This window comes from Pteronotus mesoamericanus, unplaced genomic scaffold, assembly GCF_021234165.1.
Source record: "Pteronotus mesoamericanus isolate MK-2021 breed Mesoamerican mustached bat unplaced genomic scaffold, CSHL_Meso_final contig_84, whole genome shotgun sequence".
Classification (NCBI taxonomy): Eukaryota; Metazoa; Chordata; class Mammalia; order Chiroptera; family Mormoopidae; genus Pteronotus; species Pteronotus mesoamericanus.
Window position 1 is genome coordinate 2564712 of NW_026555267.1, and position 25360 is coordinate 2590071.

At 39.5% G+C, this 25360-nt stretch overlaps 1 protein-coding gene across 2 annotated transcripts in view; it reads left to right on the forward strand.

Moving 5' to 3' along the window:
* UTP18 (UTP18 small subunit processome component) overlaps positions 1–25360 on the forward strand; it is a 36084-nt gene that overhangs the window by 4540 nt on the left and 6184 nt on the right. For both annotated transcript variants that reach the window (XM_054585426.1, XM_054585424.1), the window contains exons 3-11: positions 95–193; positions 2455–2522; positions 8095–8183; positions 9725–9850; positions 9951–10125; positions 14571–14671; positions 14958–15048; positions 17676–17799; positions 24258–24432. In XM_054585426.1, the coding sequence (XP_054441401.1) occupies positions 95–193; positions 2455–2522; positions 8095–8183; positions 9725–9850; positions 9951–10125; positions 14571–14671; positions 14958–15048; positions 17676–17799; positions 24258–24432 (1048 nt within the window). The remainder of the gene's footprint in view (positions 1–94; positions 194–2454; positions 2523–8094; positions 8184–9724; positions 9851–9950; positions 10126–14570; positions 14672–14957; positions 15049–17675; positions 17800–24257; positions 24433–25360) is intronic.

Genomic DNA, 25360 nt, shown 5'->3' on the forward strand with positions numbered 1-25360 from the left:
CAATTAAATTAGCTTTCTCATACTATCAGAGGCAACAACTATTTATGTTGAGTATTTAAAAATTAGTTAAAGCATACTCTTCTGTTTTTTATAGGATTGACATGGTGAATAATCGTTTTCGGAAAGATATGATGAAAAATGCCAGTGAAGGTAAACTTTCAAAAGGAGACCTTCAGAAGAGACTTAAGGAAGAGTGAGTATCCTTTTTCATATGATTTTAACTAGGAGATATTTATAACCAGTAGTTTATTCTGGTTTGCTCTGACCTTGGTCGTAATAGCTTCTTGAGTAGTATGACTTCCATTTTGAAACAGTGTGAGCATTGCTGTTGGAAGAAACTATTAACCTTTAATATTTTGGGGGAAGAGGGAATACAAGTACAAAAACAATTTGGAAAAAATTTGTAATCCCACTATTCAAATGTAATCAGTGATAATATTGCCTGCTTGTTTGTCTGTCTGTATATGGTAATCCATCTCTTTTTCACAACTTCTAGGTTCTTTTAGTTTAACAGAGCTAGGAAATATGTGTGTATTTTAAAATAATGATTTCATATTGATTCTTCCAGTTCAAACTTGCAAAACTTTAAAAATATTTTAGAGTATTTTAGTTTTGTTTCTATTGACTCTAAAAAATTAATATAGGTTTATTACATTACTACTTTTTTTAAAAGAAGGTTTATTGAAGTATAATATTCTTTTAAATATCTTTTAAAGTATCTTTATTAATTTTGTTAAACACGTACTCAGGTAAGTACCACAACAATTTAAGGAATCAAAACATAGAACATTGCCATCACCCCCAAAAGTCCCTTATACCCCTTGTCGTCTACCCTCTCTCCTCAGCTTCGAATCCCTCTAGACCCTGACAAGCACTGATGCTTTCTGTCCTTACCGATTTGTTTTTCCCAGAGTGTCATGTAAGTGAAACGTACAGTGTGTAGTCTCTTCAGTCAGCTAAACCCATTTAGTGAACCTACTGTTTCAGCTTTAGATCTTTTTAGCTTGAGACCTTGTTTTGTTTTGTTTAGTTTGTCTTCTTTTTTGTTATGTTAAATTTCATTTAAATAGTTGAAAAATTTTTGTATTAGCTATTTCAGAGTCCTTCTGTGCTAATTCTGTTAGGCCTGTCATTACTGTGTCCGTTTCTGTTGACTGATTTTTCTTCTGGTTATGGGTCATGTTTTTCTGCTTCTATGCGTGTCTTGTAATTTTGATTTGATTCTGAGGAGTGTGTTGTTCAGTGTTGATTTTGTTTTTTCTTTTAATGAGTGTTGACGTTTGTGTTGAAAGGCCATTAATTGGCTTGGAGATCAGTTTGATCCTTCCACGATTTATTTTTAGCTTTGTTCTGGAGTAGCATTTATACATTTGGCTGGTTCGGCTTCGTTGCTAAGGTACACCGTTTCTGGGATCTCCTCTGAATGTCCTGAGTGTTCAGTAAGGACCTCCTCTCTCTAACTGGTTGGAGCTTGAGTGTCTGAGTATTTTGGTATTGTGCAGCTTACAATTCCTTAGTAGTTCTTTGCTTGACCTCACGGAATTTTCACCCTATGAGTGAGCAGCTTAGTATTTAATGAAAGTATTCAGTGAAAGTGTCTGCGGACACCTGTGCAGATTTCCGGAACTCTGTTTTCTGCAGTCTCCTGCCCTGCCAGTTCCAGTTGTCTCAGCCTCTTTCAAGTCTGATCTCTTTCTCCTCTGTGCCAGGGTCTTTTTAAAGTGCATTCTGGGGAGAATCCTGGTGACGATAGGACTCACCTTGTTACTTCCCTTCTCTCAGGGACCACAGTCCTATGTGGACTGAAGAGAACTAAGTTGTCCAATTTCTGAAAACAGTTTCATGTATTTTGTCCACTTTTCTAGTTTTTATGGCTAGTGGGCTTAGTTTGGTGGGCTTGCCTGTGTTTCTGTATAGTACAGTTAAAATGATTGTTTGTACTCTTCTGGATACCAGCCTTCAGAATATAACTATCATGCTTCTAACACTTATTTTTTCCAGAGTAAAACACCAGTTTTAGTCAAAGGGTGCATGGTGGAGTTTCTGTGTTATCAGTCTGTTCATTTTCTTTCAGACATGCTCTATCATTCTGTACTCTGTACGGTAGCATTAGTTTATAAGCACAGAGACTTGTTTACTTAGTCCCAAAGTCTGGGATGTGTTGAAATGAACAAATAAGAGAACCATGTAACTAAATGTAAAAAATTAACAACTGTGTATCCCGGTATGCTGTATCCAGGACTTATTTAGATGGTTAGAGGTTCATGAAAGTTTCCAAAGTGAACATGTTGGAACTACTTTGGATGAGTAGACTTTCTGTTGTTAAAGGTAATAACTTCTTTGGAAGAGAATCTATACATGTTCTCAAGGATGAGCAAACCTATATTCTTTAAATGTATCAAGCTCTATGAACATACAGTGGTTACCATACCAGTTTTTCCTGTTTTTGCTTAGATTCCAGCATGCCATGGGGGGAGTACCTGCCTGGGTAGAGAATCGTAAGCGGAAAACCTCTTCTGATGGTAAGTACTGACAACTTTAAGTTAGTAAATAACTTTAAGTTAGTAAATAAATTCTATTCCTATTGTTGTTATTTGAGCTTTCTCAAATTTCTTTCTCATTAAACAGGGTGTTTCAAATATGTCTTTTTAATTTTTCTTTTTCTTTTTTTGTTGATGTCTGGTTTTAAAGTCTACCATTTCTCTGAGGGAATCCTTATTACAATAATCTAAGGCTTACTTAACAGCATATTCTCCATTGTAAGGACAATAGTGGCAAGATTTTATGATTTTTGTTTTCCTCAACAGAACTTTGTTGTATTATGGCATAGGATTAAAGAAAAATGAGTGGTACCGTTACTTCTCAATTCAGATTCCCCTCTGAAGATATTGGCAGCTCTCCAGGAAATAGCTTCCTAAGGAGCACGTGTCAGGTCAGGCCCAGATGATTAGTCGCTCTATAAAAACTCATTTTTCAACTCCAGGTTTTAAGTTTCGCTTGTATGATAACCATTTTGTGCTCTTTATTTTTATTTATTATTATTATTATTATTTTTAATCCTTGCTCAAAGATACGTTTTGCTGATTAGAGAGGGAGACGGAGGGAAGCAGCGGTTGGTTGCTTCCTGTACACGCCCAGAACAGGGAGTGGACCCACAGCCCTTTGGTGCACTGGATGACGCTCCGCGCAGCTGAGCCACCCGGCCAGGGGGCTGCTTTCTGCTTTCTGGATCCTTGAGTTTACATATAGTTGTGATTGTTTTAGCAAAGATCTGATTTATGTGTTGGGAGTTATGAATATTAGGCTTGGGATTGACCTTTGATCTTTAGGGAGTGCAGAATATGTCCTCCTGTGTAACTCAGGGACTCCTTCCGTAGCATTCTTGATATCTGATGAGTTTGTTTGAGTACCACCACCTCTCCTTCCCATCAGCTCACCCGTCTTAGTTCTCACGGTATTCAAGTCCAAGGAACCTATACATAGGAGCTAGTTGTTTTATATACTGCTGTTGGAAAACTCAGTCTGTTATTAAATAGAAGTTTACCTTCTGGTTTCCAGCCAGATATTTGTAGAGGTTGAGGGAACCTTAATGTTGTAGTCTGATTTTGTCCACTGAAAGAACCTTTTCTACAACATCTGTTAGGTGATAATTTAACCTCTGCTTAAATATGTCACATACTGTTGTACTCTTTCTTCCACTTTTTAAAAAAATATATTTTATTGATTATGCTATTACAGTTATTTCAATATTTCCCCCTTTGACACTCTGCACCGGGTAACCCCCTTCCCTCCAGCAGTTCCCCCCACCTCAGTTCATGTTCCTGGGTTGTGCATATAAGTTCTTTGGCTTCTCCATTTCCTATACTATTCTTGACATCCCCCTGTCTGTTTTGTACCTACCAATTGTGCTTCTTAATCTCTGCACTTTTCCCCCGATTCTGCCCTTTCCACCTCCCAGCTGTTAACCCTCCAAATGCTCTCCATAGCTATGATTCTATTCCTGTTCTACCTGTTTGCTTAGTTTGTCGTTTTTAGATTCAGTTGTTGATAGTTGGGAATTTGTTGTCATTTTAACATTCATAGTTTTGATCTTCTTCGTTTTCTTAAATCCCTTTAACATTTCATGTAATAATGGTTTGATGATGATAGACTCCCTTTGTTTTACCTTGTCTGGGAAGCACTTTATCTGTCCTTCCATTCTAAATGATAGCTTTGCTGGGTAGAGTAAACTAGGTTGGAGGTTCTTGCTTTTCACCACTTTGAATACTTCTGGTCAGTCCCTTCGTGTCTGCAAAGTTTCTTTTGAGAAATCAGCTGCCAGCAGTATGGGAACTTCTTTGTAGGTAACTCTGCTTTTCTCTGATGTTTTTAAGATTGTCTGTCTTTAACCATTGGCATTTTAATTGTGATTTGTCTTGGTGTGGTCCTCTTTGGGCCCAACATGTTTAGGACACTCTGTGCTTCCTGGACTTACATGTCTATTTCCTTTGCCAAATTAGAGAAGTTTTTCTTTCATTATGTTTTCAAATAAGCTTTCAGTTTCTTGCTCTTCTGCTTCTTCTGGCACCCGTGTAATTCAGATGTTGGTACATTTGGAGGTGTTCCAGGGGCACCTTATACTATCCTTGGGTTTTTTTTTTAATTCTGTTTTCTTCCTGCTGTGCTGATTGAATGCTTATTTCTTCCTTAATGTTCCAGATCATTGATTTGAATCCTGCTTCCTCTTCTCCACTGTTGGTTCCCTGTAGATTTTTCTTTAGTTCACTTAGTGTAACTTTCATTTCTTCCTTTATGTTGTTGCCATACTCAGTGAGTTCTTTGAGCATCCCGATCACCAGTGTTTTGAACTCTGTATCTGACAGGTTCGTTATCTTCATTTCTTTTAGTTCTTTTTCTGGGGTTTTGTTCTCTTCTTTCATTTGGGTCATATTCGGCAGCCTCCCTGTGTGTGTTTCTGTGTATTAGGTACCCTCATAAAAGGCACTGATAAATTATGTGGGGTGGAGCCTTAGGTAATCGCCAGGGTAGGGCAACCCGCTTTATTGCCTCACCTCCTGGCTCTGTGTGGGGGGAGGGCTTGGAGGGGGGACAGTGCTGCTGCCTGGCTTTTGGAGGTTTGCCTGGCATTCACCCTGTTTCCAGTCACTTTACCCACTTCCTGTATGTGGCCTACGCCCTTCCTGGTAGTGATTCTCACAGCTGGTGGGTTTGCGTGTGTTCTAAATCCATGCAGGCCCTTTAAACGAACTCTCCTGAAAATCTGGTGGTTTCTTCCACCACCCCAAACCCCACGGGTTTTTACAGCCAGAAGTTACGGGGATTTATCTTCCCGGTGCTGGAACCTTGTGCTGTGCAGTCTGGCCTGGGACTGGGACTGCTGGCTCCCAAGGTGTCCCTCCCTACTTTTGTCCACCACACATAAATGTGGGACTGCCTGTTCCACCGTTGCTGCCACCTGTGTGTCATACTATGTCTCCGTGCCTCCCCATCTGTCTCTGTGACTCTCTCCCTGCTACCCGTCTGGATGAATGTGGCTTCTTTAAATTGTTGGTTGTCCAACTTCCATACAGCTTGATTTTTTTTTTGATGGTTCTGGTTGTTACTTGTTTTGAGAAATAGTTATAATTCTCTCTGTGGTTGTGCGAGGAGGTGAAGTGTGTCTACCTATGCCTCCATCTTCCCCTTCTCTTTTCTTGAAGAAAAAATTGTCACGAATTTTTAAATTTTGAAATATGCCTCCTTATACTCCATAGTCCTACCTTTTGAAAATATATAATCTTACCTCTCTTTCATGTAAAAACATTTTTTCTGTTAGAGAAAACTTTTTTTATTTAACATGTTACATATTCCTTGAAACTAACCTTTTTCTTTTTTACATGATATAATTCCTATACCCTTGGTAACCAGTTTGCCCTCCTGGGTGAAATATTTTATTATCGGTTTTAGAATTTTGCATTCAGAGAATCACAACATTTTAGATCCGTGTAATTATAGATACAGTTATGCTAAGCTGTTGAAACAGAAAACCTCTCTGGTCCTAGTGGCTTAATTTAGAAGTTGTCTTTTTATGTGAGTAAAATTGGAGTGGTGAAAAGGTGATTATCTATTTCAGGGACCCAAGTTCATAGAGGTTCTGTCAACTTTGTGCTGGGTCTTTCACAGTTGCCCAGGATACTGACATCCAGTTGGCTTATAGGGAAAGAGACAGAGGTTCACCCAAGGGAGGTTTTTATTGGCCTGTTCTGGAAGTATCAATACATGATATTTTCATCTGTGTTTTAATGGCTAGAGCTCAGTCATGAGGCCGTACTAACTGCATGGGATACTAGGAAATGTAGTTTGACTTTGTGCCCAGGATAAAAAGGAAATGAATTAGGTCAACAATTAGCCAGTCTGCTACCCTCTGAAATATCCTCGTCTAATTCCTTCATTTTACAGATGAGAAGAACTATGATTAGAAAAGATAAAATTGAATTTCCCTTGTGGTGACTAGAACCCAGTTTCACAGTTATTTCCAACATGTTATTTTTATCTATAAGTACTTCACTGAGAGTCTTTAAATGAGAGTATTCCCCCCTTTAAACGTAACTACAGTACTGTCATGTATCTCCAAAATTAAGGGTAATTCTTTAATATTATCGATTGTTTTATTGTTGCTGTTTTAATGTATCCCTCCCCCTTCCTTGCCAACTTGTTAGCTTGCTTTGTGTTCTGCTTGGTCTTTATAGTGCTTTTGAATCTGGCTTGATATCTTTTTTTTAAGTTTTAGAAATTCTTAACTATCATCTCTTTAAATGATTATGTTCCAGTCTTCCAATTACATGCATATCAAATGTTTTTATTTTCAACATATTTTGTGTTCTTTTCTTTATTTTTAATCTTTTTTGCTTTCTGTACTTTCTGATCTATTTTCCAGACCTCTAATTCTCAAACTAATTTTAATGTGCTCCTAAAAAAAGCCTTTGGGATCTTAGTTAATTTCTCTGGTTCAATTCTGAATCTTGTCTTTCATTATTCTGAATATATTAAATATTATGTTTTTAGTTTATGTCTGATAACTCCATTATCTAGATCTCCTATGAGGATTGTGTGTTTTTCATTAGGTTTTTAGTCATGTCGCCTTATCTTGACCTGGTTATATTTCATTGAGTGCTGGGCATTGTTTATGAAAAATAGTATTGATTAGAGGCCTACGACAGTGGTATCTTTCTCCAGTGAATTTATATACAGTTGAGCTCGAAACAACGCAGGTCTAAATTGTGTGGGTCCACTTACACGTGGATTTTTTTCAATTGACCTGCGCAGTTTCTTTGGCTTGCATAGTTCAAACGTGCATTGTTCAAGGGTCAACTGTATTTTTTGCTGGGTGGCTGTGCAGAGGGCACTAGCAATCTCACAGCTGCTTATTCCAGTGAGAGATTGTGATGATTCAAAGCTGGGTTTCCGTTCCTGTAAGATTTTCTTACAGTTCTTTGATTTCACCCCTAATTCTCAGTGTTGCCTTTTGTGTCCCCAACCCAAGGCCTGATGGTTTACCAGACCCCCCTTAAGAACCTAGTAGGGCTTTTAGTGCTGTTCTGCTCCTCTCCCCTTAGTCCCAGGAATGTTTTTAAAACTCTGCTCAGCTTCTCAGCTTTCTTTACTAGAAGCGTTGGTCATCTATAGGGGAAAAGCAGCCCTAGTAGCTCCCTTTGACGTTCTGATACACAGTTTGTTAACATTGATATTTCAGTCAACTTAAAGTTCTAGTTCTTTTTCATGCAAGTTGTGAAGCTAGATCCGTTGTTCACTCTGTTACCAAAGAACTCAGTTTTAAATTAAATGTTGACTTTATTTCAACTTCTTGTCATTTTGTTTTAGTTACTGTCTGTGAATGTGTTTTTCACTCCAGAGACAGGCTTTGATTTTAAATGTATAGAGTTCTGTGTCATCTTTTTCCTCTATTCCAAATTTCTTTTGTAGCTTTATCTTTACCAGTTGCAACTTAAATAAAGTAGTTGAGGCTGGGAGGCTGGGAAGGACTGCAGACATTTGAAGTAGGTAATGGCCATCTCATTGATTCTAAAGATAGCCTTGTGGGTTTGTTTGACTTAGATGAAAGTGAAGAGGATGAAGATGATTTGTTGCAAAGGACTGGGAATTTCATATCCACATCAGCTTCTCTTCCAAGAGGAATTTTAAAGGTGAGAGTCAGTGAAGTTGGTCCTATCCAGCTAATTATCTCAAATTCTATGTGCTTCCCAGTTGTATGCATGGATTCCTTTTATCTGTGGGATTAAATGTGTTTGCTGTCATTTTTGCCTTGGTAAATACTACTTATGCTGGTATTTTTATCCTTTACAAAAATGATCAAGGAAATTAAATTATGTCCCCAGGAATCTTTTAGGAATCCTATTTAGTTTCTCCTTTTGCATTTCTCTTTATTTCTGTTGGCTCCAGCCTAGTTCACACTGCTGGCATCTGCCACTCTGTTTACTGCAGTAGCTTTGTGACTAGTCTCTCCACTTCCACCTTACTTCCTCCTAAACTATTCTACATATAGTAGACAAAGGGATGTTTTATAAATAAAGCATCAAGCCATGTCACTTTTCATTGCATTTTGAAAACTTCTAAATTTCTTATCATAGCCCACACTGCCCTTCATGATTTGGCTTCTGCCTATATCTCAAACTTCATCTTAGACCTTTTCCTCCATCTTTCTTACTCAAGCCGTGCAGGCCTTTCTGTTTCTTGAATGAGTTGAATCCTTTCTTGCCTCAGAGCCTTTGCTCTTGTTCTTTCTGCATGTCTGTCCTTTAAGCACTGCTAATGGGCAAACTCATTATTACCTTTCTGCTTAAGTGACACCTTAGAGAGGCCTCTCCTGGCCATCCTATCTAACATGGCCAACACATTACTTTCTCACTCATCCCTGCGTGTAGCTCGTTCATTGTGGTAACCAAGTGCCTACCCAGCATAGTGCTTCAGTTAAAGATCTGTCAAATGTTCAGATCTCTCTCTAACATGGATATTTTTCCCCATTATAAAACGGTGGCATGTGTATTTAGATGGGGAAGGGGACCTTATTATGGTAAATTACTAATTGGGTGATTCTGTCTCCCCCTACCTGAAGAAGACAATTCACTGAGCGCTGCATAGGGTGCGTCCACCTTCATATAAAATGTAGTGACCATAAAAATCTAACTTCAGTGGTTGCAAACAAAGCATATATATAATACTTTGTTTTTTATATAATTGAATTTTTAATGCAGAGGGAAAACCCTATAAAAACAAAGAAATAACAGAATAGTTCAAATGATGCATGAGGTGGTCATTACTTTAAACTAACAACCATGTACCCTAGAGAACATAAGAAATTGGTACTAATCATAGAACCCTAGGAGTAACCTCATAGTGCCTCTTATTTTGTGCCATGAATGCAGAGATGCCAGAGAAGGAGTTTTAAGTAAAATTTCCCTGGATGTCAAAGCCTCTTAACCCAAATAGGGTATTTCTTGGGGAAATGACTGTATCCTGAGACTCCAAGACCTTAATAATTTAATCCTCTCATTTGAAAGATAGTGTAAGTGGATTATTGTAAAATGACTTGCTAGTTGGTAGTAGTACTATTTCAGTGAGTTTTCTTCTGTAAATACACCCCTCTATAATGTCTTTCCTTAATACTCTAAAGAAAATAATGTTAACCCATTCGAACTGATAAGATTCCAGCTTTATTTCTCCATAGATGAAGCACTGCCAACACGCTAATGCTGAACGTCCTACCACTGCTCGGGTCTCATCTGTGCAGTTCCATCCTCGCGCACAAGTGGTGATGGTCGCTGCCCTAGATAACTCTGTGTCACTATTTCAGGTATGCATTTTTAAATGAACATTCGTGGTGAAAAGTGTTTACTACCAGGATACAGGGTCTGTGGAAATAACCAAAAGGAATGTTTTGTTCTTCCTTATAGGTTGATGGAAAAACAAATCCTAAAATTCAGAGCATCTATTTGGAAAAGTTTCCGATATTTAAGGCTCGTTTTAGTGCTAATGGAGAAGAGGTTTTAGCCACAAGTACCCATAGCAAAGTGCTTTATGTCTATGATATGTTGGCTGGAAAGTTAATTCCTGTACATCAAGTGAGAGGTAAGGTTTCTGTTGAACATATAGCTCATCATCCCGCACTCCCCAGCCTACAGCTGACTTTATTTAACAGTATTTATAGCCACTTATTTTCCTCCCCATAGGATTTTTTTCAAGAGAATTGTTATAAGAGTTTATTTGAGCCAAACTGACAACATATGCCAGGGAGCGAGATCTCAAATGCTCTTGCGGATTCTGATTCAATGGGTCTGGGCTGGGGACTGATTGTGCACTTTTAACAAGCTCTCAGGTGATGCTGATGTTGCTGGTCCATGAAACTTACTCTGAGTTGAAAATTCTTAAAACCATCTCTTCATATTGAAATAGAAAACACTCTATAGTAGTTATTATTTCTTTACATATTCCATTAAGCAGCAGCAGTGGGCTTTAGTTCTTCCTTGTATTCTCTTTGGAAAAGCAAATCAGGGGTTGGCCAAAATACAGTTAATGACATTTACCCTGGATCTGCAGGTATGCAGGATTGTGTGTGCAGTCCTTGGCTTTTGAGACACGTCATTTATCTTTTCCTCTCAATATTTTCCCTTCACTTTCCTTGAAAAGCATAGCTTGGTAATGATGATAATAGTAATAATAGTAATGATACGTGTATTTTTGTGGTGTTACGCTGTTGAACACTCTTCTGAGTCATCATTAAAAAACATTGTAAGTAACTCAGTTAATTAAGGATATTAGAATAAGAGGGGAAGTTGCTGACTAGTTAGGACATGCAAGCCTTATATGTTTGCAGATTTGAAAAATGAAGACTATAGACCTGATGCAGATGGTACATTTGTCCATTGATTTTTGGGTTTCATAATCTGGGGTTCATCCTCTGGGATCCATGGACTCTAAAATTCTCTGTATAGAATTAAGGGGCCTATGAAGTTGGATGGGAAAAATACTACATCTTTATTTTCACTAATCTCTAATTGAAATTTAGCATTTCCTGCAGTTATGAATGAACATCTGTCATTTTGAGAAGGGGACCATTTGCTTCACCAAATTGCCACAGGGTGAATGGCATAAAAAAGGTTAAGAACCTCAGGTTACTAGTTCAGACTCTGTAATTTGACCATTTGAGAATCAAATTAGTTGGCCGGGTAGCCACCATTTTGATGACAGACATTATGGTAACGTAATTTATGAACCTTACTTTTCTCTTCTTGTTGTAAACTCAGAGGGAAAATAAATATTAAAAGAGAAATTTTTAAAAAGATTTTATTTATGTATTTTTAGAGAAAGGGAAAGGAGGGAGAAGGAGAGGGCGAGAATCATCAGTGTGTCGTTGCCTCTCGTGTGCCAACTGGGGACCTGGCCCGCAACCCAGGCGTGTGCCCTGACTGGGAATCAAACCGGTGACCCTTGGGTTCACAGGCTGGCACTCAGTCCACTGAGCCATAGCAGCCAGAGTTAAAAGAGAATTTTTAAAGCTTCTAACTTGGCACCTACCACATAGCAAATGCTCAGTAAATGTTAACTGTTGTCATTGTTAGTAATAACATATAGTCTGTCTGATGATTGATCACAATCTGTTTATGGTGAGAGTGGCATCAGGTTTTAGACCAGACCTTGGTCAGCAACCTTTGTATTTGAATTCTGGCTAAGAAAGAATTCAGAGCCAAGACTCAAATTATAAGAGAAAGTTTATTTAAAAAGACACAGAGGCAGAAGAAGTGAGCTGTATAAGGAATGGGCCCAGGAAAACAAGTTACAGAGGTAAAAGAAAAGCCCTTGGAGCTTAGAAGATGGAGAGGTAAAGGCCACGAATGTGCTTGGAGAGAAGAGGAGGCGGGGAAAGGCTTGGCTTGCTCCCTTTGGTCCTCTGTCTTGAGGGTATTTATTTGGCCGTCTCAGAGGAGGCTCTCGAGAGAATATTCATCAGATTTCCAGGGGTGTCCTTTCAGGGTCGTGGGCTCCACTGATTGGTCAGCACCAGGGCAGGAAGTCATTAGTCAGTGAGGCTGGTCCTGGTGTCAGCCATGGGATTGATTGTCTGGTTTTGCTGCTTTTCTGCTCCTGGAGCTGAAAGGAAACTGAAACCTAGATATTATCTCTGGGGGTTATTGCTTAAGGATATGATAGTGCAAGGGCCCACGTGGGAGTTGAATGAGGCCATTCTTTGGCTCCTGTCCCTTCTTCAAGGGGGTCTACTGAATGACTGGTGACATGCCAGGAGAGGAAAGGTGAGGGGACGGTCCGAGTCACATGACTAGCAATATGAAACGTCGGTGTCTGAACCGCATGACCGGCAATATGGTGGGGCGCGGGGGAGGAAAGGTTACCTGGGAGGCAGGGTCCATGTTTTCCCAGTTTTGCCCATTGCTAGGCACTCAGGGCTTTCTCCCCTGGTGACTTTGTACCTGGCCTGTCGTCCTTGGTCTGTTCGCATCGAACTGCCTACAGCAAGTCTACTTATTGTACTGTGGAATTTGGCTCTATTCTAATTAAAGTGGCCATTCCTTTTCTTATCAATTGTCAGCAGTTGACCTAAAAATTTTACAAATCTATAAAAATATTTGTATTTGACATCTTTAAAGCATTGTATCTTCTTTCCAGGCCATATTATAAATTTCATCTAACTCCTATTTTGAAAGGTCCAGCATTTGTAAAGAGCAATTATAATACCAATACTGGTGTTTATTAGCACTATTTTTTGTAAAGTTAAAGGCAAAATGACATATATGTGCACATAACTATTATAATACGCTGTGGGCTTTGGATGAAAATACACTTATCTCTCTTATTTTTCCAATTAATTGCTAAAGCAACTGCCTGTCCTTATTTGTTGGAATTCTCCTTCCTTCTTGAGGGCAGTCCCTCTCCTTAATTGCCCCTAGACAACGGGCTTACTCAGGCCAAAAGCGCAAGTTTTCGAGCCACCTACAGGCAGCGAGCGCAGTGCACTGACTGGGGAGTGGATCCTCTGGCCCTGTGCCTCTGTTGCTACCACACTGACCCTGTGTTCATCGTGGTCCTGCACAATATGAGGGAACTTGGTTCACTCTTCCTGGATTGGTACCTGCGTAGTATGTGTTCCTCCAAGGCCCCAGTGGTGCCCAGCTGCAGGCTTCAAGGTGACCACTTTTTAGTCTTCTCTCCTGTTCCCACTACCCGATACTGTGCCGTTAGGACTAGGTCTGCAAGTGTGTCCACCTGTCCCGTCACACTGTGCCACCACTAGCCTCCCTTCCTTGCTTCATCAGGCAGTGATAGACTCCTTATGTTTGGAGCTGTTTCTGCATACTGCACTCAGTACAGTTTGCGCAGAATTTGGAAATTCCTAAGAAAATTACTTAAAAGGAATAGAGTCATTGTGAAGGAGACTGGTCATCAGCAGAAGTTACCCCTGTGATTGTCTGGATTGATTCTAAGCAAGGCACCTAGGGTGTCGTCTCTGGGGACAAGGCTGGAATGGGAGGCCCAGTTTGTAGCAGTGGAACCATCCGGACAAAGACTATTTATAGGATAGAGATGGTCTGTAGGGAGCTTAACCATCATTTTCCTGTAGGACTCTTCATTAGACTTTTCTTAATTCAGTCTCTCTGATCAATATTTTAACTTAGAACTTAAATTTTTTAAAATAACTTTTTCATTTGATTAGGCAGTCTGCTCACAGGTGCAAAAATCCAATATTTAGAAATGCATAAATAGTGAGAACTCTTTTCCACTTCATTTCTTTGGCTACCTATTCTCTTCCCTGGACGTAGCCAGTTAGGCCCTTTCTTTGTCTATCCTTTCTATTAGGCAGCTTTTTAGTGGGTAACTTGGCTTTCTAAGCAATCTGATATCAGGAGTCTCTTGTATAGTCAGCATGAACCTTTTAGGTATGGAAAAGAGACATGTTCCTTTGTAAATAAGTAGAATGACTCTGGTTTATATACCCAGCTCATTTGACTTGGTTACATGAGTCACAACTTGAGAAGCTAATCTATTCCTGAATACACTGACAACTTGTTGTTTTTGGTTTTTGGGGTTGGTTGGTTTGTTTTTGCTTTTTGTATCCGCAAGTTAAAGATTAGACTCTCAGTTCATCATGGGATGTTTATTAGGTGGACAGCAACTAGTTTCTGTATGTTGTTATGTTTTTGTCTCTCTAACGTCAGTGAAATTTGTGGCAACAGTATAATTTATCCTTTTAGTTAGTTATGGGTGTTACAGCTTACATTTGGAAAATTAGTTGGTAGGTTTTAGCATTTAGAAAGCTGAGTCTCTGGTCTGCACTTAAAATGGTGAATGTTAAGAGAAAAAAGAGTAGTTTGCTAAGCACTGTGGTGAGTGACCTTATACTTGGGTCATACTCAATGCATGGGGTGAGACTTACTCAGTATCTGAGCATAGGTTTTGTTTAATTTGAGGCCCTTAGATATTTTCAAAGGTCAGAAACTCAGTGAAAGATAGCATTATTGAAAACCATACTAATCTTTATTTGATTCATTTTCCTTTCTTAGGTTTGAAAGAGAAGATAGTAAGGAGCTTCGAAGTCTCCCCAGATGGGTCCTTCTTGCTCATAAATGGTGTTGCTGGATATTTTCATTTGCTGACAATGAAGGTGAAGCATTATTTGTTGTTGCTTGTTTTTATGGGATGAGATGTTAATGCAGGGATGGTCTTGAACCATGAGTCATGGTTCCCTTACATCTGCACCTCAGGGAGAGGAGCACGGTGGCACTAGGGGAGAAGCCGTGGGCAGTTGGGGGAAACTTTGGAGTGCAGGGAGAAACAATGTTCCGTAGGGGCTGCAAAATGGAGAACGAGCTTGTTTCTGTCCTACACAGTGTGATTCTTCTGTGTGCCTCCTGAAACAATTTGATAGGTAATATTTATTATTCTTTTAGACTAAAGAATTGATAAGTAGCATGAAAATCAATGGAAGGATTGCAGCATCCACATTCTCTTCAGATAGTAAGAGAGTATACGCCTCTTCTGGTAAGTTAAGTTAATGACATGATGATCAGACGCTTCTTTGAAGCTTTGAATATGTTCACATTTCAGATTTAACAAAAAACTGTTTGATTTTAGACTTTTTTGTTTTAGTAAGCAAATCCATTTTATTTTTCACATGTATTTTATTTTTGTTGTTGCCGTTGGCCTTCTCATTTACCATTTAACATAATACTGCTAACATGTTTGGGGAAAAGATGGAAAGTAAATGCTTATTTAAAAGAGAAGTTATTCTAAGACTGTCTTTCCATTTGAAAGTTACCTAGAATCATTGCCCCTTTTCTTTTAGCTCCTTCTGACGTATGGAATTTTCTTTAGTGTTGACCAAAAGCAATTCAGATCTGATCTTCCCTGTTTGGAATTTTCCTTAATTGTTGACCAAAAGCAATTCAGATACCATCTTCCTGACACTTCTTGCAGGACCTTTTTTTTTTTTTTTTTTTAACTACAAGAGAAAGTTTCTTTAGAAAGTCACAGAAGTAGAAGAAGTAAGCTGTAGAGGGAGGAAACAAGTTCAGAGGCAAAAGAAGGGCCCTTGGAGCTGAGGCGAGCAAGCGCTGGCAAGGAGCCCAGCGGGGAAGCCCTCCTGGCCGGGGAGTGCCTGCAGTAGTGTTGGCCAGCTCTTGATGATCCCTGATGGTCTCTCATCTTGTGCTTTCCTGCTCTTCTGCCTTTTGATTTCCCAGCATCATCTTTAACTCTTGCTCCCTTTCCTAAAGGATTTTGAGGGTTTTCCCAATCTCAGTATAGTCCACGAGGTGTGGTAGTGGGAGGCATTGGAGTAGTTCTGCCGGTGAGTGATATCTTGCAGTCTTACTTCATCAAGGAGCATTTGATAATATACCGTAAATATTTTTTAAAAAATTTTAAATGAGGATTAACTTTAACATTAATTTTAATTTTGTTCTGGTTTTGGCCTACAATCAAACTTTCATAAAGCGGAGTTATTTACATTTGTATTTTTTAACCAACTAATGTAAGAAGGTCAACAATATCTATGTTCCCTGTAATATGCTAGGTCTTCTGAGAGGTAAGAAATAAATATTGGTTTAATTAAGGACAGTAATAATCCTAATGAAATGGCCCTTAGACTCTGGGAGAGTCAAAGCTGAGAGAAGAGGTGCAGGGTCAGCAGGAGTAGTGAAATTTGGTATGTGAATTGGAGGTAGATGTAAAATAATAACAAATTTGGTCACTATGGTGAAGGTCAAATTTACAGTAAGAAAGGTCCTAAAACAAGGAAGGAGTAATCAAAAGTCAAACCTTGGTAATCAGGGGTTACTTGTATTTTGTTTGTTTTTCTCCCCCATCCTCTTTTCCTCTTCCTTTTCTTCTGAAAGTAATGTATGTGATTGGCATATTGTTCATATTATTATGTATAAACAGTGTTTTGAGATAGAAGGAGAGTTGCAAAAAAGAATTTCCCTTTTATCTTTTTCCCCAGTTTCTCTTTTCTCATGGATTCATCATTACCTCTTTTGCCTTAAGATGTCAACCACTTACGACCATTTAATGGACTTGCTTTCTAGATGTCCTTCCTGCCCTTGATCCCTACTCTTCCCATTTTAGTCTGTTGCGAGTTAATCTTTAAACACCTTTCTTTATGGTACTATTACCCTGCAGACAAACATAAAGTTTTTGAAAAATGACCCTATTAAATTTTTCCAATTATGTTTCATTGCCACCTAACTTGAACCCATATGCCAGCCTGGGAAATTTTATTTGTTAAGGAAATAGTTGAAACAGGAAGATATGTTGAATTCCCATTGGGAGGTTAAGAGTATACGGAACAGTGAACTTTAGAGCAATACTCGCAGAAAAGGAAGAGCTGAAGTAGGTCAGAGAGGAGCTACCTTTGAGATGCATGTAGGGACATTGCAGAAACGAATCTATGACGGGCGTGGAGAAGAGAGTGATCGCCAGTACTGAGTGCTACAGGAGTGGGGAAGAATGAAGGACTGGTTTTGGTGATTAGATGGCCATTTCTGTTACGAAAATATTTGTGATCACTTCAGATTGAGTGTCCATTCTTCTACAAATTCTGCCTTCTCAAAACTGCTTATTCATATTTAGTATGTCTTACTATTTAAATAAATCTGTTAGTCAATAAATTGTGTATAATATCTTAATTAAATTATAAAGTCCTTGTGGTCTGTACCAGTTGATCCTTCATTTCCTCGCCTCCATCATCAGTTTGATACCTAAGTCACCTAGCCTTACGTATTAGGTGCTGTCATACCCATTGATGGGTGTTGGAAGACCTATACTGGTGGGTATTTTGTTTTTTGTTTTTTTTTGTTTTTTGTTTCAAATTTGCTCCAGTGACCTGAGTGAAATGTAGAAGCTCTTTCTAAAAGCTCAACTCAAACCAAGAATTTGTGACTTTCACTCTGATGATACTTTTTATTAATAACTAATTGAGGATACAGTTTTCTCTACATAGGAATGTATAAAAGAAATATTTTTAGGCTAGTTTTGTAGATCCATGATATTAAAGTAGGTCTTTATTTGTAGTCTCTGGTACTATTTGAGAGGGACTAAGAATGGTCAATTCACTTGACTTTCAAGTTTAAAGCAAAATTAACCAAACCTTTTTTGGTTCTTTCATTCAGCGGATGGGGAAGTTTACGTGTGGGATGTGAACTCTAGGAAGTGCCTCAACAGATTTGTCGACGAAGGTAGTTTATATGGATTGAGCATTGCAGCATCTAGGAATGGACAGTATGTGGCTTGTGGGTAAGTAAAGAGAGGTTCTTGTAACTTAATCACATTGTACTAATGAAAAAGCACTGAAGAATTGATATACCAGATGGTGCTTAAGTATCAGTAGTTCTGTTTATGAACTATTCCGTAATAGGAAATCGGTAAACCCAGGTCTTTTACATTTTGTCATCTTAATGCAGTGTTTAATATTATCGGTGGCTTATCAGCTCTTTAGCAAAGGAAATACTGGACTGCCTTACAGACATCATTGTATTTTTTTCTTGTATTTAAAGTATCCATTTGATCACATCAAGTTTTCCTATTGCTCTTTTAGCTACTTTGCATTGATGAGGAAGTAGAATAAGGCAGGCTTTGAGTTTAAGTCTTAAAGACACTTAAAGCACTGTTGCCTTCATCTGGTGAGGTGATAGAAACTGAACACATGTTCCTTGGAAATACTGTTTGTTAGGATTGTAGAAATTTTGAAAATTTTATCTAGGACACGTTATTGTATGATCATAGGAAAAAATGGTTATGACATGGGGGAGAGATGGCTTTAGCCCCCTTGATTCTGAAGATGTACTGTGGGAGGAGGGGCAGTAGATGCTTACCTGTAATTGATACCTGCCAAACCACCTGTCAGCACCTGTGATTTTAGAGCTTTCAGCAGTCAGTTTTTAGGACTTCCTTAGACTAAACACAATTGATCCGCAAAGAAATTTCAGTCAAATCTTCCCTGAGTGGGAGGACAAATGGGTCTTACTGTCCAGAAACATAGCATACTTTCCATTTTTTCTTCACTTCACTCCTTCCTTTGAGATGAAAAATGGGGAAACGCCCCTGCCACGTTGGAAAATGGTAGAGTTTGGAGAGCAGGGTGGCGTCACCTGATCCGCCACAGGCAGTAGGGCAGTAGCTGGTAACTTGGTGTGGGAGTGCCCTGGCCAGGGCCCCTCCCTTTCCTGTGTTACCTGTAGTCACCACACCTATGCCAAACCTGGAGGGAGGGGCTTCTCAGCGTGAGCCCAGTGTTTGCTGGAGTTGCGCACACTAAGGCAGCAGTTCTCAGTTCTCAGGGCCTCTTGGGGAGGAAGGCTCCTTTCACATGAACACTGGTGTTTAAACTAATTATAGCTACTTTTAAGCAGAACTGCTTTTGCCTTTATGTGGGGAAAGAATAACTACACAAAATGACCTTTGCTCAGATTTGTGAAATGAGTCTTTTTCTGATCCTTGCCTCTCTATTTTGTATCACTTTTATTAATCCTCTTTGAAGGCCCCAAACAGGAAAGACTCTGATAGTAGTAGTTTAAATTCACTTGATTTTAATTTTAATTGCCCTTGAGTGTAATTAAATTCTGACATGTTTAGTTAAAGAACATTATTAGATTTTTATTGTTAAACCTGTAAAGAAAGGCTTTAACACTTGTTAAAGGGACTTCTGATGTCATCAGGTAGGTGGGACACAGTTACTGCGGGTGTAGGAACCAGAGGCGGGAGAACCTGGCTGAACCCGCCTGGCTGGCTGGCTGGCTGGGAGTCAATTCCCTCATCCTTCTCTTCCTCTCTCTCCCTGTCCCTTAAACTCCCTTTCTTTCTCCCCCTCCTCTTCTAGTACTGATGTGAAACCCTTCTGTCTTGTCTGCTGCTGCTGGTAATTAACTCCTCCTTTGATTTCAAAACTCTGTTAGTATCTGTTAACTCTTCTCATTCAGTGTGGTGACATAAAGTGGATGCTTTCTGTCTGCTGTTTTGCTCTGATAGGGAAATGGGGAAACTAAGGATGTTGTGAACAGAGAACTCTTTTCATTGATGTTGCCGGCTTACGCTAATCTAAGGATTGTCAGTTCTGTAAGACCACAGTCGTTGGCAGAGCAGGGTCTTGCGCGCTGTAGGCTTACTTTGCAGGTCGGTGCCCTTCTCACAGCACTGGGGGGAACCTGTAGTGCGGTTTTACCTTTGCTGTACCTTCTGTAAATAAAGCAGCGTGTTTCATTTTGTGACTCCCTATCTGGTTGACAGATCAGGCAGGAAAAAAAAACATTTGATTGACCACTACGTACAAAGCTCAATAAATTGAAGAATGTAGAGGTGTTTGAGACATAGCAGCATAGCACTTTCTCTCCCTTGCACATGACAGCCCTTAGTATGCATGGGCCCTTAGGACCTCAGGCCTCAGAACGTATCTCCGCAAATAAGGTGGCCCCAGAGGTGTCTTGGAGAATCCCTTTATTTTGTTGCTGTTGCCTTATTTTCTCTGATTATAGTGAAGTTAGGAATGTCTCATGTTGCAGCCATTGTACAGGTCAGTAGCTTGGGCTCTTGCCTTTACTGAGGGTGTGCAGGCTGCAAACCACTTTGGGAGTGTCTTTGCATTTCGAGAATTGTAGGTCAGTGCCAAAGTATTTTTAAATTTTACATATTTAACATACACTTACATATTTTATATTAATTCATATATTAAATATTTGTAAGATTTTTGTATTTCAAATCAAAGTTCTATCCAGTGATTAGAGATTTGTTGCCTTTAGCCTTTATCAGCTTCTTAAAAATACACAAATTAAGATTATCTTTTTACTGTGGTTTCCACCTAAGTATTTTCAGGTTGTATTTTGAAGAATTACTACAGGAAAAAGGTTTATAATATTAGTAGCATAATTTCTTTCAGCATTTAGTATGTGCCAAGGACTGTTCTTTTTCATTTATTTATTTATTTTTAAAAGATTTTATTTATTTTTAGAGAGAGGGGAAGGGAGGGGGAAAGAGAGGGAAAGAAACATTGATGTGGGAGAGAACTATTGATTAGCTGTCTCTTGTACATGCTCAGATTAGGGACTGAACCTGCAATGCAGGCATGTGCCCTGACCAGGAATCAAACCAGCGACCTTTTGTTTTGCAGGGTGATGCTCAACCAACTGATCCTCCTGGGTCAGGGCTGTCCGTTTTCATATATGACCATATATGTATGTGTGTACCTATATAATATAGAGGAGTCTGGCACAAATAATGCCCCTTTTTTATTACAAAATTATAAGCATGTAATTGTGTAACATAACAATATCACACTCAAGCACACCATATGACATTTTAGATGAAATGTTCAAATTAAAACTATAAAGTACTACAACCATATTATTACCCTACTAACCACACTCAAGCAGGCCTTACTTCTGCTGGACCCTGTATGTTATATAATATAATGAGGTCTGTCTGGAAGAAGTTCAGCCATTGTTAATATAATGAGAATGGTTTGCACAACAAGGAGAGTGGACTGGAACGCATGTGCATGAACAATGATGACTTCACTGCACTAGTCAGTGGGGGCAGTAGATGCTGTCGAGTGAGCATGTGTTCTCTGTGGCCATTGCATTCAAAATGACTGAGCAAGTAGAGCAATGAATCTGTCAAATTTTGTGTTAAGCTTGAATAGTCCTCCATAGAAACTATTTGTATAATTCAGAAGGCCGTGGCTATGGGCAGCTGGTGATTGGCAGCTTCATCATGATGCTGTGTCAGCTCATCCACTCAGGTATCATCATGTCTCATGTAGAGTTTTTTTTGGCAAAACATCAGATCATCCAGGTGGCTCAGCCCCACTACAGCCTGGATTTGGCACCCTGTGACTTCAGCCTTTTCCCAAAACTAAAATCACCTTTGAAAGGGAAGAGATTTTTTATCATCGATGAGATTCAGGAAAATGCAACTCAGCAGCTGACAGCAATGGGGAGAACTGTGTGAGGTCGCAAGGTGCCTACTTTGAAGGGGACTGAGGTATCATTGTCCTATGTACATTGTTTCCTGTGTCTTGTATCTTGTTCAGTAAATGTCTCTTTTTTTCCTATTCTATGGCTGGATACCTTCTGGATACATTGTATGTTAACTATGTGTATATGTGTGTATATAAATACTTTTGTATATGAACTAATTTAATTCTCATTTCCTACTCCATAATGTAAATACTATTACCTTCACTTTACAGGTGGGGAAGCTAAGGCACTGTGAGTTAAGTAACTTGGTTAAGGCCATCCAAGTAGTAAGTGGTAGAGCCAAGAATACAACCCTAAATAGTCTGGTTCCAAAGCCTGAGCTCCTAGCTATCCTGCGACTCTTTTTTAAGGCACACCTCTCTCTCTCTCTCTCTCTCTCTCTCTCTCTCTCTCTCTCTCTCTGTGGGTGAGTGTGTGTGTGTTTAAACACAAATGGTACAATTAGTAGGAGTTTTGTACATTAAGAAGTGTTACAAGAAGTAAAGAAAATTTTTTTAAAAAGTAAAGAAAATATATAGTCCAGTGTGTCTTGTGTATGACTTTTTTTGTGCCATCTGTATAATCCCTCTGGAAAATCAACTTCAGTCATTCTGTGCTTCAGCTTTTACATAGCTTTATCTTTTACCTTTTTAAGCTCTAAATGTACCTAGGGTTTCTGTTTTTCCTACTTAAATCTGGGTTTTAAATTCTTAGCTTAAAACTTTGCTTTAGGGTTTTTGTGATTTCTAAACAACCTAACTGGGTTTGGAGGATGGAAGCTAGTCTTCTATAACTTAAAACTAACAAAAAAGTTTCTCTTTCATCTTTGTACTGTAGGATATTTTCAGTATTAGTTTATTCTCATCACGATTGTTCTTTTCCTATTACTGCTCCATTTGTTTGTATGTCTATTTTTAATTTCTGGATGGAGCTTTAGTCTGCACGTCCATCACAGTAACCACTAGCTACATATGGCCATTTAAATTTGAATTAATTATAATTGCAAATTTAGTTTCTTTGTGACACTAATCACGTTTTTTTAGTTTTACTCAACATTTTATTGTTCCAGTGTATTTTTTATTATTCAGTTACAGTTGACACACTAGCCACATTTTAAGTATTCAGTAGCTACCTCTGTCTTGTGGCTTTCATATTGGGCAGCACAAGAGACTATTTCTTAATCCAGTTATTTTATTGATAAGGAAGCCGAGGTCAGTCAGGTGCAATTTCATTTTTGTTTATTGGTTGTTACGTATTAAGCTGGTTATTGGCAGAGCTGGATCTGGAACGCAGGTTGTCTATTTCCCAGTTCTGTCTTTCCATACTGCCCACCCCCCGAATATTTTGATTTTTTTAAAAAAGAGCAGTGGATAATTCAGGGCTATATAAAAGTGAAATTTATTGTGATTTAGGGCCTGGAGTTAGCAGTCCTTTAATTTTAGCACTCCCAAATATAAAAAGTGGATTTTTACTTCATCTGCAGAATCTTCAGGACAGGTGTGTTTCAAAATGCAAGGAAAACCTGTTTTATTCAGTGATGTGTTTTTGCTCTGGTTTTCTTATTCATAAAAACATTTTTTGAGCATTAAACCAGGACTTGTGAGATAGAAGAACAATGCATGCTCACCTTATCGTTCATGATCCCATGGGGAGAATACGTACTTATCTATTTCTGCTTACAGGGCAAGTCATCATAAGGGCTACAGTTTATTTCAGGTAGTGCTTTTTAAGAGTCTAAGGAATGGTGCAGGCTGTTACAAAGGAACACCTGGGAAAGCTTTTCTGGAGATCTTGGCATTTGAGCTGGGCATTTTGAGGGTCAGGTAGGATTTAGAGTAATGAATGAAAGTTCCAAGCTGTTGGAAATTACAATCCTCATTATAGAAAGAACCATGGATTCATAGCATGATCTACAAGACTTCAAATTTATAAACAAGTGGGGTTATTTCATCAGTGGGCACTGAACACAGTGGATAAAGTTGTTGTTTGGGTGGACCTAGAGGTGTCTCATGTGAAGAACTGCTTCGTTCAAACAACCGTTCATGTTTGGTGAGCCAGACGTTTGCAGCTTGTTGAGCGGGGCTGTCAACTGTAAATATTTCATAAAAAGCCAATGCCTGGCTTTTACCTCTTTGCTCCAGATCACCGTATTTCCAACATCGTAATCCACTTCTCCAGTTTCGCTTATACATTTCCTTAACTGCATTTGAGTTTCCACAAGAAGACAGAGCTTTCTGGGCCTCTTTAAGGGTCAGTGAAAACAGCCAACTAAGATCCTTGGCCTCAGAAAACCCTCACCAAGGGGCCGAATTGGAAACTGGCCGCTCATGGACATGGCACGTAGCTCAGAAATGAAGCCCTTGAGGAGTGGTGTGGGGAGGCCCACCCCTGCAGGCCGGGCCACCCCGGGCTCCTGGTTCCTTCTCCAGATCCAGAGCACGATGACCTCTGGCAGGGGCGGGGACCCTTGCACACACGGCCACCAGCAGCGCCGCCTTTGCGGCCCTCCCCTGAGTAACTCAGGATGGGGCAGGCACTGTGAGCCTCATCTGCTCCCCGAGGGCAGTGGCGGAGTTGGCTGCAGGAACTCCTGGGCCCGCGTAGCTTCTCATTCCCTCTCCCTTCCCTGGAGGAAGAGCAAGCAACAGCTATGGGCACGACTTCTTAGGGTGACGAGGGAGCCGGGGGGCAAGATGCTCAGATGGGCTTGTTTTTAATCTGTTGTATTCCCTTTTCTCTTTGCAGTTCTAATTGTGGAGTGGTAAACATATACAATCAAGATTCTTGTCTCCAAGAAACAAACCCAAAGCCGATAAAAGCTATAATGAACTTGGTTACAGGTGTTTCTTCTCTGGCCTTCAATCCTACCACAGAAATCTTGGCAATTGCTTCAGAAAAAATGAAAGAAGCAGTCAGATTGGTAATATCCCTTTACCCTTTCCTTTCATTATTGGTAACTTTAAAATTTAAGTTGAAGACATGGCAAGATAACAGGAAAGAAGAGTGTTGGATTATTTTTAAAAGAGTAGCTTCTTTTGATGTAGAAATTGCTAGTATTGTAGCTCTGGGGTGTGGTTGTGTAAAAGATGCACTGTGGCCACCAGATTTATACCATGTCAGATCTTCTGGGAAAGCTGTGCTGTCACCCTAACGTTTCTCAAGTGGCTGTTCTTCATTTCAGAGGTTTCTTTCTTTCAGCATGTTGTTAAGGAGTATGTTTAAGGCAAACACTTCTTTCCTTTACAGTTTTCTTTCCTCATCTACTATTTTAAGGCCTCTTGTCTCAACGGAGTGGCGGCAAGTCCTAGGTTTTGAAAATAAATTGTATAAAAAGACTGCCATTTAAACAGCTAGACTAGGACTTACGAACATACGTCTGTGCCAGGAGTCCCCAGGACCCCTCCCAGGTTTGGTGATTTTGTAGGAGGACTCACAGGACTCAGTGTATGGTTGTACTTACGGCTGAGAGTTATTTCAGGGAAGGGATACAGTGCAAATCAGCGTGGCACAAAGTTCTCTCCTAGTGGAATCACGGGACATGGGGAATCCCCCCAGTGAGATGGGGTAACATATGTTAAGGAAGCTCATTAGAGACTCAGTGCCAACACTTTTATTGGGAGTTGATGTAGGTACCCTCTGCCCAGCATGCACCAAAATTCTAGGTTCCCAGAAGTAAAGGCAGGTGTTTAGCGTAGACCAGATGGTACAAATGGTTTAGGCACAGTGAGCCATCCTTGTGATTTAGAGAAAGTTTCAAATCAGTGTAGAGGACTGTTTACCATTCAAGTTCCCAGATACCATGGAAGGGCCACCATTGCCAGTTGGGCTTTCTAAGGATTAGCAGCCTC